The following is a 15,581-nucleotide window of genomic DNA, read 5'->3' as shown; positions in this document are numbered from 1 at the left end:
CTTCGATAATTCTATTCGAACAGCTTTTTTTGATTTTCAAAATTCTGTATATTTTCCTATATTGACTCATGCTTACGTTTCAGTCTATAACTTCTCTCTGTCACGATCAAGAAAAAAATTAATTATGTGAAAAGGTGAATTATTCAATTCTCTATCTAATGAGCATAATTTTGAAGGTTGTTACTTGATAAACAATCAATTTATTCCAATTGAAATAATTCATTATTCATTAAATCCAGCAAGACGTTGAACAAAAACTTGCACGCAACAATTACTTTTATCCAATAATTTCACACAAGTCCGTAAAGAAGGAATGCAAAAACGAGAAATCTCGTGAGCGGTCCGCAACGGATGGGACACGAAACACGAGAAATCATGTGAGCAATGTGTTAAGCGAGTGTCTTCCGAGCGACAAATGATATCAATACTAGGAGGATGGCAACGATTATCATGCGCGTTATTATTATGATCGGCATTACATTACATCACAAAAATAAAACGAAATGAAATATGATTAATCTTCATGACTCATATCCATAATTTTCAATGAATCAATTTCATTTATGATAGATTGAGAAGTATAACCAATACGACTTTATTGTGATAGTTTGCAAACGAACATTATTTCACCGAAACAGCTACTGCTCCTGATGCCTTATAATAAGACTAATAATAAGAATAAGACAATGGAAAGAAATCACAATACTATAACTATCAAATAACAATAAAGCTACCTTATCATCAAAAGGTCATGTGTATTTTACCTTAAAATATCACGAAATCGTAAGTATCTTCAGCTTATGTTTTGTTTCTTTCCCATAAACTTCATATTCAATGTAATCAATGACGATATAATTTTATTTCATTTACCGATCCATATATAATTCATCTACCATTCTACCCTGTTATATGTCACACTGATATTCATTAATCATTGTCAGGCAGTTGAACATCCTGCCAGAACCATTTTCCTCTTTGTTTCTTACAAACCGTTTGACGGATATGAGTACATATAACAAACGGACCTTTTCAGGGCTACTCTTGGAGTTTCAAATGAATTAAATTAACATATTTCTGAACAATGAAAAGAATTAAATTCAAAAAAACAACTGATCTGAACAATCACAGTCCTACGTCAAAGTTCGGTCCGTGCCCCTAGGCTCAGACCCTTCTACTTTTTTCGCAATAAAATTTCAAATTCCAAAAAACAGATATTTTTAATTTGCACACCTGATAGTTTTTAGTGAATTTTTTAAAATCAAGGCCAAAATATCATTCCACATCACAAATAAAATCATATAAATATTGAATATAATATTTTTCGTTTAAGTTGTTTTATGAAACACCGTATTTCAGCAGGTCGTGAGGACATTCCTCACGAAAAAAACGGTTACCAATTTCATTAAAATTACATGATTTATTCATAACAAAACTATATTAGCCTCTTTGCACAAGTTTGATTGGAATACCATCGTTCGGTCGAATAACCAAATCTGTCTTGAATCTCATCTTCCCTAGCGATTCACCGGGCAGTACTCTGTAGCTCGCTAGCAGCTTTATGATTGTAACTTTCATCTCAAGCATCGCGTATCTCTGCCCGATACAATTTCTCGAACCTGCACTAAAGGGAATATAATCGTACGGCCCTCTTTTATCTTCGTTTGATTTTGCAAACCGCTCCGGGTCGAACTTTTCTGGCTCTGGCCAAATTTTCGGATTACGATGAATGTTGTAGATCTTAATGGAGACGCTCGTTCCGGCGGGTATGGTGACACCATCTGAAAGCAAAGTTAATTTTTATAAATTTCTGTTTAGTAATAAACAGACCCACTTACTCATTTCAAGGTCCTCGACCAGCTTCCGGCCAATGATAGGAACCGGTGGAACCAATCGGAGTGACTCTTTGATGACCATATCGAGGTATTCGAATTCCTGAATTTGGACATTCGACAGCATGGTAGTGGCTTTACCCTTGCCCAGAATTCGATCAATTTCCTCGTACAATCGCTGCTGGACATCTTGATACAACGCCAGATAATAAATCGTAAAGGAAATTCCGGACGTGGTTGTGTCGTGACCTTCGAACATAAACGTGTCCACCTCTTCTCGGATATCTTCGCGACTCAGTTGCTTTCCATCGACGGTTACGTTGAGCAGTAGATCGAGGAACGTCATCTTGCGCTTCGAGTAAAGATTTTCCTCTTGAAGATCGAATGCTACTTTGTTGGTAGCGTTCTCTTCCTTCAGCATCCGACTTCTGGAATCGATGACGGAGTTGGTGAAATTGTGTAACGCCATGATCACCCGCTTTTGCTCTCTGGCATAAGGGTAGAACACGAACAGCGATGGGAATGATCGAAGGACGCTGAATATTCTTCGCAGGAAGAAGGTGCTCATTTGCTTGACAGCACTCACGTACTCGTTGTTCGGGTTATCCTGGGCGTGTACTTGAACGCCCATTGAGGTTTCTGTCGAAATGTAACTTGTGTTGAATGGAACATAGATTTCTTGAAAGTTTCAATTTCTCACCACAAATACTGTCCAACGCATAGAGCGTAACGTAGTCGTAGATGTCAAACTCATCCTTGCCAGCGCGAGTCTCCAGCTTCGAAACAAAAACATCAGCCTCCTTGTTGAAAACCTCAAGAAAGTTCTCCAACATTTTGAAATGGAACGTCGGAGTAATAATTTTTCTCCGCTGGAACCACTTCGTCCCCGAAGATATGAGCAAACCAGTGCCAAGCCATGGCTGCAGAAAGTCGTACACGAATGACTTTTGAACGGATTTAGCCATCAGTACCTTCTCCACATTTTTGGCGCTGCTCAAATCCAGCACTAATTCATTGAAGGCCGCTAGAATTGCAATATCTTCGCCGTGAATGTTGTGCAGATTGGTGATGATTTCGAAAATATCTACAGAAAACGAACGTTTATCAAATTCAACATTAATTCGCTCAAGGGTAATAACTAACCTGGGATGCTTTTCCCGTAGAACATTGGCATCGTTCCGAGCAGATAATTCGAATGAGGTCCATCGAAGTGTGATCGAATATTCAGCAGCTTCTGTCTAGTTTTGTGATAACTAAACAGCACGTACCCAACGCTGGCAAAAATTAACGTGATAATGAGCAACATTTCGAACGTTCCCCAACGAAACCGACTGTTTTCTTTTTGGGCTCAGGGTGTTGTGTGGTAAACTGAAGCTCGCGTCTGATCGCGAGTTGAAAGTGGAAAGAAAAAAAGCGCGAGCGGCTGAGAGTTGTGATTAGCAGCTTGCGAACTGATAGACGGCTATTACACGAGATAGCGCTTCGAAGCGCTGTGAGCTTTATAACGAGCCCATTCGCTGGATTTTAGCAACGTCATGGTGTTACTCATTTACACAGCGTTCATGTGAACGAAATTCGTGAATCAATGCGTGATTTGACTGAGTCTTATTCGCAGAAGTTGCATCAGACAAAGTCCAATACGTTCGGATCTTTATCTGAGACTCGGTGCAATCGAGGTTCAGGTGCATACATCATCAAAATGGCAGCAGTGTACTTATCGCCAGATAAATTAGGTGTATGATTTTAAACTTCACTGATAAGATTACGTATTGTTTGTGTATTTTGTATTTTGTAAACCTGCGCTGGGTGTTCCACCGATATGTTGATGAAAATTTAGCTCAAGTTGTTCATCACCATGAGTTCAAATTTACAGCATGTAGAGTTTGGTTAACCATCTGTTGCAACTGTAGAGGATAGTCATACAAAACAAAATATTTTCAGTCATAAGATCCATTGTACTCTATAATGCAGTTGTCATAAGCCACCGCGAATTTGCCCTATTAACCTATAATGACTACCCACAACACGAATATATATAATTTTTATGTGTAACAAAATTTATATACAGCTTCGTTCACTGAAAAACCCCATAATTATGGACTTAACATATACACTCCACTCTACAAAACTCAGCTTTGGATCCATAGTGACAAAAACCATGGACCACAATCGATTTATGCGATGATTTATGCTGTTACATAGATAAGATGTATGCGTTGTTTCTGAAGTGCCGGTAGTGAAACTGTGATTGTACATTCGCGCTTCTTGCGTTGTTTACTTCGCTATCCACGTGTGTTCTCTGTTTTCGTGTAAGTGCGCTAGAGAGTGAATAGATAAAAACAGGTATTTTCTGATTAATACCTGTCTCGTGATGGCGAACGGTTTGTTTTTTGTTTGGCATGGGAACCGAAATTTGTTATGAGCGTGATTCAGCTGTTTTGGAACAACGACAAATTTCAAACTGAGAACATTTGCCGAAAACCGTGCGTTTACATCAGTTTGTTTACAGCTGCATAATAAATAATTCAGATTGAATTTGATTGGTTAGTAAAAATAAGTCCTTCATAATTATTATATTTTCATATAAAATCGCCATAATATTTTTAAAATAATTTTCCAATAGTTTGTATCTAGTCAATGTTTCAATCTAGTGACGAAGAGCGCAATCGAAATTCACAGTAATTGTTGTGGTTCCTCACCAAAAATATGCGTCTATTCATTCAACTACCCAAGCTCAAGTTCAAGTAAAAACAGTCAAATTTTTTTTTTGAAATTCATGCAAGTGAAATTGAACGTCTTCGAAGCATGAATCTATCACATTAGGGTCAAACATTTCGGTCTCCAGGCCGTTGAACTACAATAGCTCAACAAAATTTCATATTCGAAGAATTCTAAAGATTTCGAAGAATTTAGTTATAAGGCGTGGCACACAAATTACGTAACGTTAAAATGCGATTTTTGGACCCTCTCCTCCCTAATTAACAAATAACGCAAAACAAACCCCCTCTCCATTAATTTACGTTACGCTAACATAGTATGTGCAAAAAGTCAATGTCGTTTGAAAAAAAAATCCTAATACTTTAGCTTTTATTAGGTAATTAATGCTAAATCAGCCGATAGCTGACCCGACCCGTTCGCATTTTTTGGATACTTGACAATATTCATTAACATATGACATATCCAAACTATGACTGATTTTTTAAAAGGTCGTATTCAATCGTAACTCAAAATCTAGATGTCTGATTAAAATATGATATTAGGCAAAGTTGTTGGAAAATCAATTAACTATTCATGAAACATAACATTTTAAATTTGTTAAAAAGTCTTACTCAAAAATTGAATTTCATATTAAAAACTTGTATATCTCAAAACATCCAACATAAAAACTATATATACAGCGCGGACTCGATTATGTACAGTTTTTGATTTCTATTAACTGTATATAATCTAGTCAAAACAAAAAATTTGTATTTGCTTTTTTTTGCATGTATTTTTGGTTTTTTGAAAATAAAAGAGGAATTTGATTTTTGTTTCATCCCCTTAATGTCAGAAAACATCTTTCTCACATGAAAAAAATCAATTTATCCAGATTATCTCAGGAGGTGATAGACGATCATATTTGATGAAAAAAATCCTCCTACGCATATGTTCGAATTTCAACAATGACAGAGTTATAGAACTTTTTTTTTTGTATCGGACTCTGTCGCCTCAAACTGGCTCTACATTAAAATGTACGCTACGGAAGACGATTCTGATGCTTTCATTTAAAAGATGAGAAAATTTAGTACAGGATGCAGTAATAACATTTTGGAAGTGAGAAGCTTAAAAGTTAATGATTTTTAATGTGTTATAATTAATTTTATCCTAAAAATTTATATTAAACTAGATTGTTTCTATCAATTAAATCGAAGCTCTTTAACCGCTCTACAATTTGTTATTTGACACCCAACTTCTATCTTTCTTAATTTGGCTGCAATATCGATATAAACAATTCCTGGTGAAAATTCAAGCAAAATCTTCAAAAACCACAATTTTTATCCCACTGTACATGTAATAGTCACTTAAACTTCACCTTAATGTTTTTTTCCTTTATTTATTTAATTAGGCTCAAGTGGATAAAGAGCCATCATCAAGCAGTACTTTTTTAAACTGTTTGAATATATTATAACTACATAATCATTAACTTATATCTAATTAGGTAAAACTACAGAACAATATAAAAAAAACATAATTTATTCCTTCGTTGCCTCGTCGGTATTATCCTTGTCTGGAACAGTGCCTGTGGTGGGTCGTAACAACTACATCGCCAGTTGATGTAGCAACGGTATCCTTCGGTAGTGACTGCCTCCTTGTTATGTTTATAGCTCCTGTAATGATCTTATCTCAACGGGTACTAAGTTCTGCTTATGTAATAGGAAATGAAGGGAGAATGGACAAGTGGGAGTAGGAGATGCGACCTAAATAATAATATTAACGTTTCTTAGGAAGACATATATGGGGAACATAAAATTAGGGTCGCGAGTAGATAAGATATATAGAACTGGCATGCGTGAGTGTACTCCTTGATCCACTAAATCGGCAACCAGCTTGATTTTCTCATTGCAAAATTCATGATATCCTTGACCGCAATTGCATAAATTGTTAGTAGCGCATTTAGTGCGAAATGATTGTACATCAATCTGGACATAGTTCTAATGAGATCTCTGTCATAATCTAACTCTTTGAACCAGGCCTTCGTTGAAACTTTGTGGATAACAGAGTATAGCCATCTTCCAAGCTCATCTCTGTTCCATTGGTTTTGGCAACTGTGAGTTACTGCTGTCGGGAAATGGAGAAGAATTCCTGATACGCTATTTGTCTTTCAAAAACTGTGCCCCGCATACTACCCATCTTCGCGAGTGTATCCGCTTTCTCATTACCAGGAATAGAGCAATGGGAAGGAATCCAAATGAAAGTGATTCGAATACTTTTATCTACAAGAGAATTCAATGCATTCCGAATTTCGATAAGAAAATATGATGCTTTCGCCTGTTGTTTCAAGGATTGAATGGCTTGTATACTGCTAAGAATATCCGAGAAAATAAAATAGTGATCAGGTGGTAAGGACTCAATGGTCTTAATTGCGTGATATATTGCAGTCAGTTCACCAACATACACTGAACAAGGGTCTTCATGTTTATGAAAGCTAGTGTAATGTTCATTAAAGATACCAAAACCAGTGGATCCGTTGATTCTTGAACCATCAGTGAAAAACATTCTTGAAAAATTGATATGGTTATACTTTGAAGCGAAAATATTAGGGAATAACGATGATCGAAGATTATCTGAAATGTGTCGAGATTCGTCCTTCATAGAAAGATCGAAATCAACGGAAGATCTGCAGAAGTTCGGAAAGCTAACATTATTGAAGATGTCTGCTGAGGGTTTTATTTCTTGAGAAATGTAATGAGAGTACAGATCCATGGATCTCTCGTTAGTTCAATTCGAGAAGCTTCATACAATTCTCAATTACTAATGGGTTCATGATTTCGCTTCAGATTAAGAAGTGATAGGACAGTTCCCAAAACCGAACCTGCAATGGTAAAACACCTGCCAGGACTTCAAGGCTCATGTTGTGTGTTGATTGCATGTACCCTAAGGCTAAACGCAAGCAACGATACTGTATCCTCTCCAGTTTAATGATGTGGGTTTTAGCAGAAGAACGGAAACAAAACGAACCATACTCCATGACTGACAGTAATGTAGTTTTGTACACCCGTATTAGGTATTCTGGATGAGCACCCCACCATGTTTCAGTAAGTGTTCGGAGAAAATTTGGTCTCTGTTGACATTTTTATTCAGATACGCAATATGTTTTCCCCATGTACATTTGGAATCAAACCAAACTCCAAGATACTTGAAGCTTGTGGATTGAACGATGGTTTTGTTGAACAATTGAAGCTTAAGTTCGGGAGGTTGGTGTTTCCTAGAAAATACAACCATTTCTGTTTTCTCAGTTGAGAATTCAATACCTAGCTTCACGGCCCATATAGATAAATTATTTAAGGAAATTTGCAGCGGTCTTTGCAAATTTTTAGTACCTGATATGGATACAACACTACCTTCTGCCAGTTGCCTCAAAGTACAAATTATACAGAAGATGCAAGAACCTTGAGGGAGACCCATGTAGCTAGTCCTAGAAACGGCACGATTTTCATGAGAAAGGTGCATGTGCTTTTCGGATAACAGATTAAACAGAAAGTTGTTTAAAATTGGTGAAAATCCTTGGTTGTGAAGTTTGTCGGAGAAAATTCTTATGGACAAATTCGCCAAGAAATACATGCTTTGGCAGGCCATCTGCCAATGCGGTAAACTGCCTCCGAATGCCTCCAGAAGCGTCTGTTGCCCTTCCTGTGGTCCCACGGAGGCGAGACACTATTTTGGCCGGACCTGGCATCATGCCATTACGCGCGATCGCCGTTGGATTGGTATAGAGACAATAACGTTGTTTTTGTACCAAAAACCGCCAACCCCCCAAATTCACCAGAGATTCGAGCGGTGGAAAGATTTTGGGCCATGATGAAGGCCAAAGTTCGAAAATCGTCCAAGGTGTTTAAGAACGAACTGGAGTTGAAGAAAGAATGGATGAAAGTAACCAAAAAGACGGATTCACCATGGCAGAAAACGTAATGAGGGGTCTTAAGGGAAAGGGCGTGCTTTCAGTGATGGAAAGGAAACTGAATAAAGTAATTATGCCGAAACATAATCCATATGTATTAGTTCTTTCCCTGAAAATTTGAAGAAAATCCGACTTGAAATAAATTTTGGCGAACACTTTTGTCTGGTGCCTTTTTTTTAATTCAGGCCTTACCTCGGGAACGGTTGGCGCTAGGATAAAACGTTATATATAGTTTTTCATGTTGAATCACATGTAAATTCTATTTCACGTTGCTTTTCTTTAGTGGTTACGATTTCACAAAGTATTGAAAATTCATAAATTTTCACAACTTCATATCTTGGTGAGTCCGACACGGCACCACTATAGACTATGTTAAATTGGAGGTTTTCCAATAAAAATATGCGAAAAAAACATCGTAAGGGGTGTTTTGAGATTTAAAAGTTTTTAATATTAAATTCAATTATTGAGTAATACAGGGAAACTTCGATATAACGTACGCTCGTTATAACGTAACCTCGATATAACGTCACTCGATATAACGTACACATTTCCAAAGTGTAGAGGAAAAAAAATTCCAATATTTTTCTGATTTTCTGTTTTTTCTGATAGACCAATGAATGATCTGTATTGTGATGCTAAAACAAGTTTTGTACCTTCAATCAATCCCGAAATAGAGCTGGTTTTGTAATTCCGGATTCTAAATGAATCATGCTTTAATCAACAGTGCGAAGGGAAACATCATGAGAAAGGCTGGCTTCGTCTTCTGATTTAAGTTATTCATTGACTTTACTAAAACAGCAACACAATAATGTATTATAGACTACGTTTGTGAGTACTTTATTATGCTTCGATATAACGTACAATTCGATACAACGTATAATTTTGAAAGTGAAATGTACGTTATATCGAAGTTTACCTGTATTTTTAACAGGTCGTTTAAAATGTTATTTTTCATAAATAGTTCATTGATTTTCCAACAACTTTGTCAAACATTATTTTTTGATCAGGCAACTGGATTTTCATTTACGAATTTTTGAAAGAAAGATCAATGATTTTGAATATGCCCTTCAAAAAAATCAGTCATAATCATATTAAAATGGTCATATTCTAATGAAAATTGTGATTTTGGGTAGCTTCCACCATAAGTACCAAGGTTTGAAAAATGTCGATGAGAGTCGAGTCAAAATTTGCTGATTTTTGGGTGATTTGGCGTGGAATTGTTCTATGGTTTGTGCAGATTTTGATTCATTTCTTAGGGAGAGTTTTTGGTCCCGCATGGTACACAAATCGCTTTTCAAATTTGAAACTGCCACTATCTTTGAGATAATTCTCCCAACTATGTCATATGCCATACAAATGAAGCCTACATTTATGCACAATTCAAGAACTAATCAAGCAAACGGAACCAAATTTGGCATATGGAGGTTTTAGGGAGCAATAAATGTTCTTATTGTGGTTTGACACTCCTTTCCCCTCTCTAAAGAGGGTGCTGAACAACTCGAGAACAATTCAAAGAAATGGAATCAAACCTAGCATATAGAGTTTTTAGGGATCGATGAACGTTTCTATGATAGTTCGACAATCCTTCCCCCTCTCTAAATGGGGGCTCCCATACAAATGAAACACAAATTTCTGCATAACCTGAGAACTAATCAAGCGAGCTGAGCCATATTTCGCATGTGGAAGTTTTAGAGGGCACGAAACGTTTCAATGGTGGTTCGACACACCTACTCCCTCCCTAAGGGCATGGGGGCTGCCGTAAAAATGAAACACAAACTTCTGCATAACTCGAGAATCAATCAAGCAAATGGAGCCAAATTTGGGATGTGGGGGTTTTTGGGTACGATAAATGTTTTCATGATGGTATGATACCCTTCCTCCCCTGGAAAGGAGAGGGGTTCGCACATATTTGCACATATTTCAACAAAATATATTCCAACCAAACATTCGGAAAACTCTGAAGAAAAAATTATAGAAGGTTGTGTCCAAGATACGACCGCATTGTTGACGTAGAACTACGCTGTTATTTTATATAAGTCGCTTGTTTATACCTTCGGATATTATTCTATAATGCTGTGAAATTTTTGGAAACAACTGCTTAGTAGAATAATCTCTGAAATGATTTTTTCATTGTAGAATCAGTTGACGATAATTGATTGATGATTCATTCTTGCCCTCGCAAAACAATCATATGTCGCAATTTATTTCATGTCAATGCATTGAAAATTTACCTTGAAGGCTATTCCGGTGGCCTTTTTCGAAATTGACATAGACTCGGCTACAGTCGATTATATACATGTTGCACCAGCACCATTATTCCATATCTCATAACTACACCAATATATCTTTGGCACCGCATGTAAACAACAACAATGACAACACTTGCAAGTATCAAATATCATGCTACATGTTATTTAGTATTGCCTCAACGGAATCGCACCTCTAGATATATTTCGTACAAACTAAGCGTAAACCAAGCGCCAAACAAGCGTTCTCCATAGCATGCATACAGAGCCATACATTGGTGGCTTGAAACTACTAGCAATATAAACATTTCTCATCATTTTGCGCTATTCTCAAAAGAAACGCTTCTGCTAATATTACTGGCCTCGAAAAGAGTTGCATTACTTTCTCATGCTCGAGAGAAGCGCAGCTGTCACCCTTAGTGGAGGAAGTTTTGCTACTGGTAAGCAAAACCTAATCACATACAAAATTCCAGAAAATTTACTTTCTTGATGACTAAACAAGAGAAATAAACTCTTTTTGTTAATAACAACCTCGAAAACAGTAGCAATGCTTCATTATGATCAATATTATTGCAAATGCAATCCTAGTTGGAGGCAGTTTTGCGACCCAAATAACTTCTAACATTCCAGTAAGACATTCAAGATGCTTGGTATTCCCAAATAATTTTTTGGTGTACAACCTTAATGTCTGCTTGGCCATAACGTCAGTTTAATGCATTGATGCATTCTCAAAGGCACCAACGAAGCCCTTATGATGACGGAAAACAAACAATGTTAACTGCTTGGAAAAAGACTGAATTATGCCACACAGCTTGTACTCTGCTGTAACACCCATCGATGCGAATTCGCTGATGAGTTTGTCAAGAGGGACTGCCTTCATCACCAGCGGGGGGAGCTTGATTTTGGTTGCTGCCTGGGCGTTTACATTTTCGACCGACGCGCCGAAATCGCCTACTTCGCTGTTGTTCGGTGCGGTGTCACACTCGCGAAGGCTCGGTTCAGTGCGAGCGCTTTTCACTGCACCAACACCGCGTGCATCATTAGATGATGCTTACCTTGAAATTTTATTGCCCCTGGCAATGCGTTCGTTTTTTGCAGGGCTCGAGCCTGCCTTCCTCTTCTTCTTGCTCATCGCACACTACGCGAAGCGTCCAATTTATGACGCGGAAAGAAGAACACACGATACGAATAACGCGAAAAACGAACAGAAAAATCAAACGACGATTTCCAAGTTGGATTACCACTGGTGGGGTCCAATCTTAGATCGAAGCGCAGCGAAAGCAAAGTGGACTGGATTACTAAACAGTCCGATGCCGAATGAAAGTTTGCCTCAGCGAGATCCACTTCCCCTTCATTCTTCTTCTTTTCCTTTGTTCACGGAGACTTTAAATCCTACGATTTCCCCTCCGTTGGTCGTCGATAAGTTGCTCGTTATTGATAGCTCTGTTCGGAAAAGTACTCAAATGGACAGAACAAATATATGGGAAAATAGAAACACTTAAAGTTTTCATGAATTTTAACCATTTACTAACCAGGGGATCCTAATGTATGGCATATTAAACAAATCTAACGGAATTTCCGATTCGTTTAGTATGTAAATCGCCAAAATCCGTTCGCGGCAAAAATAGTTATTAACGTTAACTTTATTTCATAAAAACTTGACCTGTTTTCTGATTTGGCACCCTTAATGAAAGACGTAGTTCTACGTCAAAATGGGAAAATTTACGAAAATTCAATTCGCATGTGTTCTACATTTACATATTGACAAGCGTTGTTAGTCCATTTTATATTAGCGGTAAAGATATTGATCTTCGTTCGAAAGTGGAAACAGATTTTAATGTGATAAAACGCACTCCTGTATCGTCTTCTATCTATATCAATAAAAATGGATCGCCGAATGTGTTTCATAAGACCAAAACTCGAGAAAGGAATTGCCCGGTTAAGGACTGACTTAATTCTATCATATTTTCTGTATCAAACATTTATTCCATGTAACGGAGAAACATGTTATTTGCAAGTGGATGAAAAATTTTGCAGAGAATTGTGTCTGAGAATAATCTGATATTAAAATGTCGAGTTTTGGTAGAAGTACTGAAATTTTACAGTATAAAATAATTTCAAAGGGTAGATTAGAAGATCAATCAATGCGCAGCTTTGCGATTTGACCCATGAACGTGTGCATGGTAAGAAAACATGGATGTGATAATGAAAAATAAATGTTAGGCGAGACGAAGTTTGCCGGGTCAGCTATTGCTATATAAACGTTGTATCTCCACCACTGAATATCAATGTTATGTACTTTATCGTGAAACTCAAACATTGCAATACTAGTCTTAATTATCTTAATTATCACAAAATCTTCACGCGTCTCGACTCAACAACAGCATATTTTTTGAATACAAAATCATTATCAATAGACATTAGTACATTCACTTTTGATTGACTACAAAGCCACTGCTGGTTATGCTGATCGCTGTATGCTGGTGGGAGAGATCCTAATTGCGTTATCACAGTGATGTAAGCACGTCCGGTAGTCCTGCTTGTCGTATCAAATGGTGGCTTTCTCGTTGAATTCATCCTATCGACATTTCTTTTTCACGCCAGTCATTGAACCTCTTTCATACTGCGAGAATTCCCCTAATAGAATTTCCAGATGAAGCTCATTTCTATCCAGAATACGCAATTCTTTTAGAAACGTCATCGTGATGGTTTTGTTCTCTGTAATTTGAAACTTCAAATGGGCTCCAAATTTGAAACTTCATTCGTCTCTAGTATCAGTAATGACGATTTCCCAGGCTCCTCAGGTTAGTAATCCGTGTTGGGGATTCACATTCCGGTCTGCACAAACGCAAGCGAGTACGAAGGTACCCTCAGATTGCATGTATTTGCAACGCCGATTTCTCCAGACCGCTTGGTTTTAAAGTCTGTGTTGGGGAAACCGTATTCCGCTATTACTCTGGTTACTTCAGTGTTTGAATTGTTTTTATCCCCTCATATATTCAGGTTAGACGTAGTCTTACGTCAAAACGAGAAGAACATTCCGGATATGCAAGAAAATACTTAGCTATTTTACGCAAAATCAACCGGTCTGTCTGATTTATTTGAAATATTGTAGAGGAAATCAGGGTAAAACCGACACTCTCTGATTTTTCCAGTTAGAAGTTTTTTTTTGCAAATTTTCCGATGATTTTTGTACACACTTATCATTTCTTACGTTTCGAGTCACCATACAGCTGCGGAAGTCGCTTTGCTGTCAAAACAAACAACAAAACAAAACCGGTCAGTGAAAATGATATAAGAGTCTGAAGTGAAAAAACGGGTGGGTTATATCTATGATATAACCGCAAGGTTGACGTGGGACTATCTCAGCTTAGCAATCATTTGTTTGTGTTGATTAAATTTTTGATTGAATGAAACAATTTCTGACTTGCATGTATTTGCAATGCCAAATTCCCCACACTCCATGGATTCGAAGTCTGTGTTAGGGAAACACATTTCAGTCGGAACAAAAATATCCCCAACTTCCATGTATTTGCAATGCCGATTTCTCCAAGGCTACTTGGTTTAATGGTTGTGTTGGGGAAACCGTAAATCGGGCCTATCAAAACGAGGCAGTTAGGGCGTTTAGAAAACGCTTAACATTTTACAGTTATTCAATTGTTTATCTAATGAAAAATGACATTTTATTAACTGTGATAGAAGCGTAGAAATATTCCCTATCAGTTGATGCAAACATCTTTCCGATGCAGTAAGAAATGTACGAGTTGTTACGAGCATTCGGAATCTTTCATTTCCTGTGTTTACGTTTTCATTTTACCCCCCATATACTCCGGTTAGACCTAGTCCCACGTCAAAAACTGGTTTTTCTGCTATTCGATTGAATTTATTGATCATAAATGCAGATATGTACTCAAAAAATGCTTAACAAATAACCGAAGATTAAATAATTATTAAATGCACATTAAATATTTGTAAACGTGTTTGGAGTCTAGCATTTATTATATCCCAAAGTAGAAAAAAAAACTAATATAAAGGGTGTGTCACATCAAATTGCATCACGGAAAAAACGCTGTAGAAATTTAATTTTTAGGAATTATATCTCCAGCTTTCGCTTATAATCAGATAAGAGTGTATAGATCACGTTGGCCATGCTTCACTGTAAATTTTTCGTAAATTTGGAAAAATGTCGTCGAACGAAAAAGAGCGTCGTGAATAAATCCTGCGCACTCATTTCGAGAATCCGGAGTTGTCACATCGGGACATCGGTAAGATGCTGGGAATCGTCCAATCCACGGTCAGCAGAGTACTAAAACGATACTTCGAGAACCTAACCATCGACCGGAAGGTGAAGAACGGCAAAAATGGATGCTCCGTCAGTGAAAAAGATCACAAGCGCGTAGTTAAGCAGTTTCGACGTGATCCGAGAAGTTCGGTCCGGGATGTCGCCAATAAGCTGAATTTGCGGGAGGGCCTGCGTACATACAAGGTTCAGAAGGCTCCTAACCGCGACGAAAGGCAAAACATGGTGTGGAAGACGCGAGCCCGGAAGCTGTACACCGAAATGCTGACGAAGCCGCATTGCCTGGTAATGGACGACGAAACCTACGTCAAAGCGGACTTTTGTCAGCTGCCGGGCCTGTTGTTCTTCTCCGCAGATGACAAATTAAGCGTTCCGGAGGAGATTCGCAAGCAGAAACTATCCAAGTTTGCCAAAAAGTACATGGTGTGGCAAGCGATCTGCTCTTGCGGAAAGCGGAGCGCCCCCTTCGTGATGACCGGCACGGTAAACGGGCAGGTTTACCTTAAGGAGTGCCTACAGAAGCGCTTACTACCATATTGAAGCAGCAC

At 37.7% G+C, this 15,581-nt stretch overlaps 1 protein-coding gene across 1 annotated transcript; it reads right to left on the bottom strand.

Moving 5' to 3' along the window:
- Positions 1 to 837: 837 nt before the first annotated feature.
- Positions 838 to 3,342, bottom strand: LOC129775820 (cytochrome P450 4V2-like). The gene is made up of 4 exons (XM_055780956.1): positions 2,973 to 3,342; positions 2,530 to 2,913; positions 1,836 to 2,468; positions 838 to 1,778 (listed from the first exon to the last, which is right to left on the bottom strand). Exons 1-4 carry the CDS (start codon positions 3,133 to 3,135, stop codon positions 1,438 to 1,440), a joined length of 1,521 nt encoding a protein of 506 aa, XP_055636931.1. The 5' UTR covers positions 3,136 to 3,342; the 3' UTR covers positions 838 to 1,437.
- Between the last annotated feature and the right edge of the window lie 12,239 nt (positions 3,343 to 15,581).

This window comes from Toxorhynchites rutilus, chromosome 3 (genome assembly GCF_029784135.1).
Source record: "Toxorhynchites rutilus septentrionalis strain SRP chromosome 3, ASM2978413v1, whole genome shotgun sequence".
Taxonomy (NCBI): Eukaryota; Metazoa; Arthropoda; class Insecta; order Diptera; family Culicidae; genus Toxorhynchites; species Toxorhynchites rutilus.
Note: the sequence above shows the minus strand (reverse complement) of the source record. Positions and strands in the feature narration are given on the sequence as shown.

What these genes read in the sequence shown, in the direction of transcription:
- LOC129775820 (XM_055780956.1), bottom strand. Translation starts at nt 3,135, where the DNA reads ATGTTGCTCATTATCACGTTAATTTTTGCCAGCGTTGGGTACGTGCTG. An exon ending in CTACGGGAAAAGCATCCCAG is followed by an intron (nt 2,914 to 2,972) that starts GTTAGTTATTAC and finishes CGTTTTCTGTAG; the next exon opens with ATATTTTCGAAATCATCACC. An exon ending in GGTCGAGGACCTTGAAATGA is followed by an intron (nt 1,779 to 1,835) that starts GTAAGTGGGTCT and finishes CTTTGCTTTCAG; the next exon opens with ATGGTGTCACCATACCCGCC.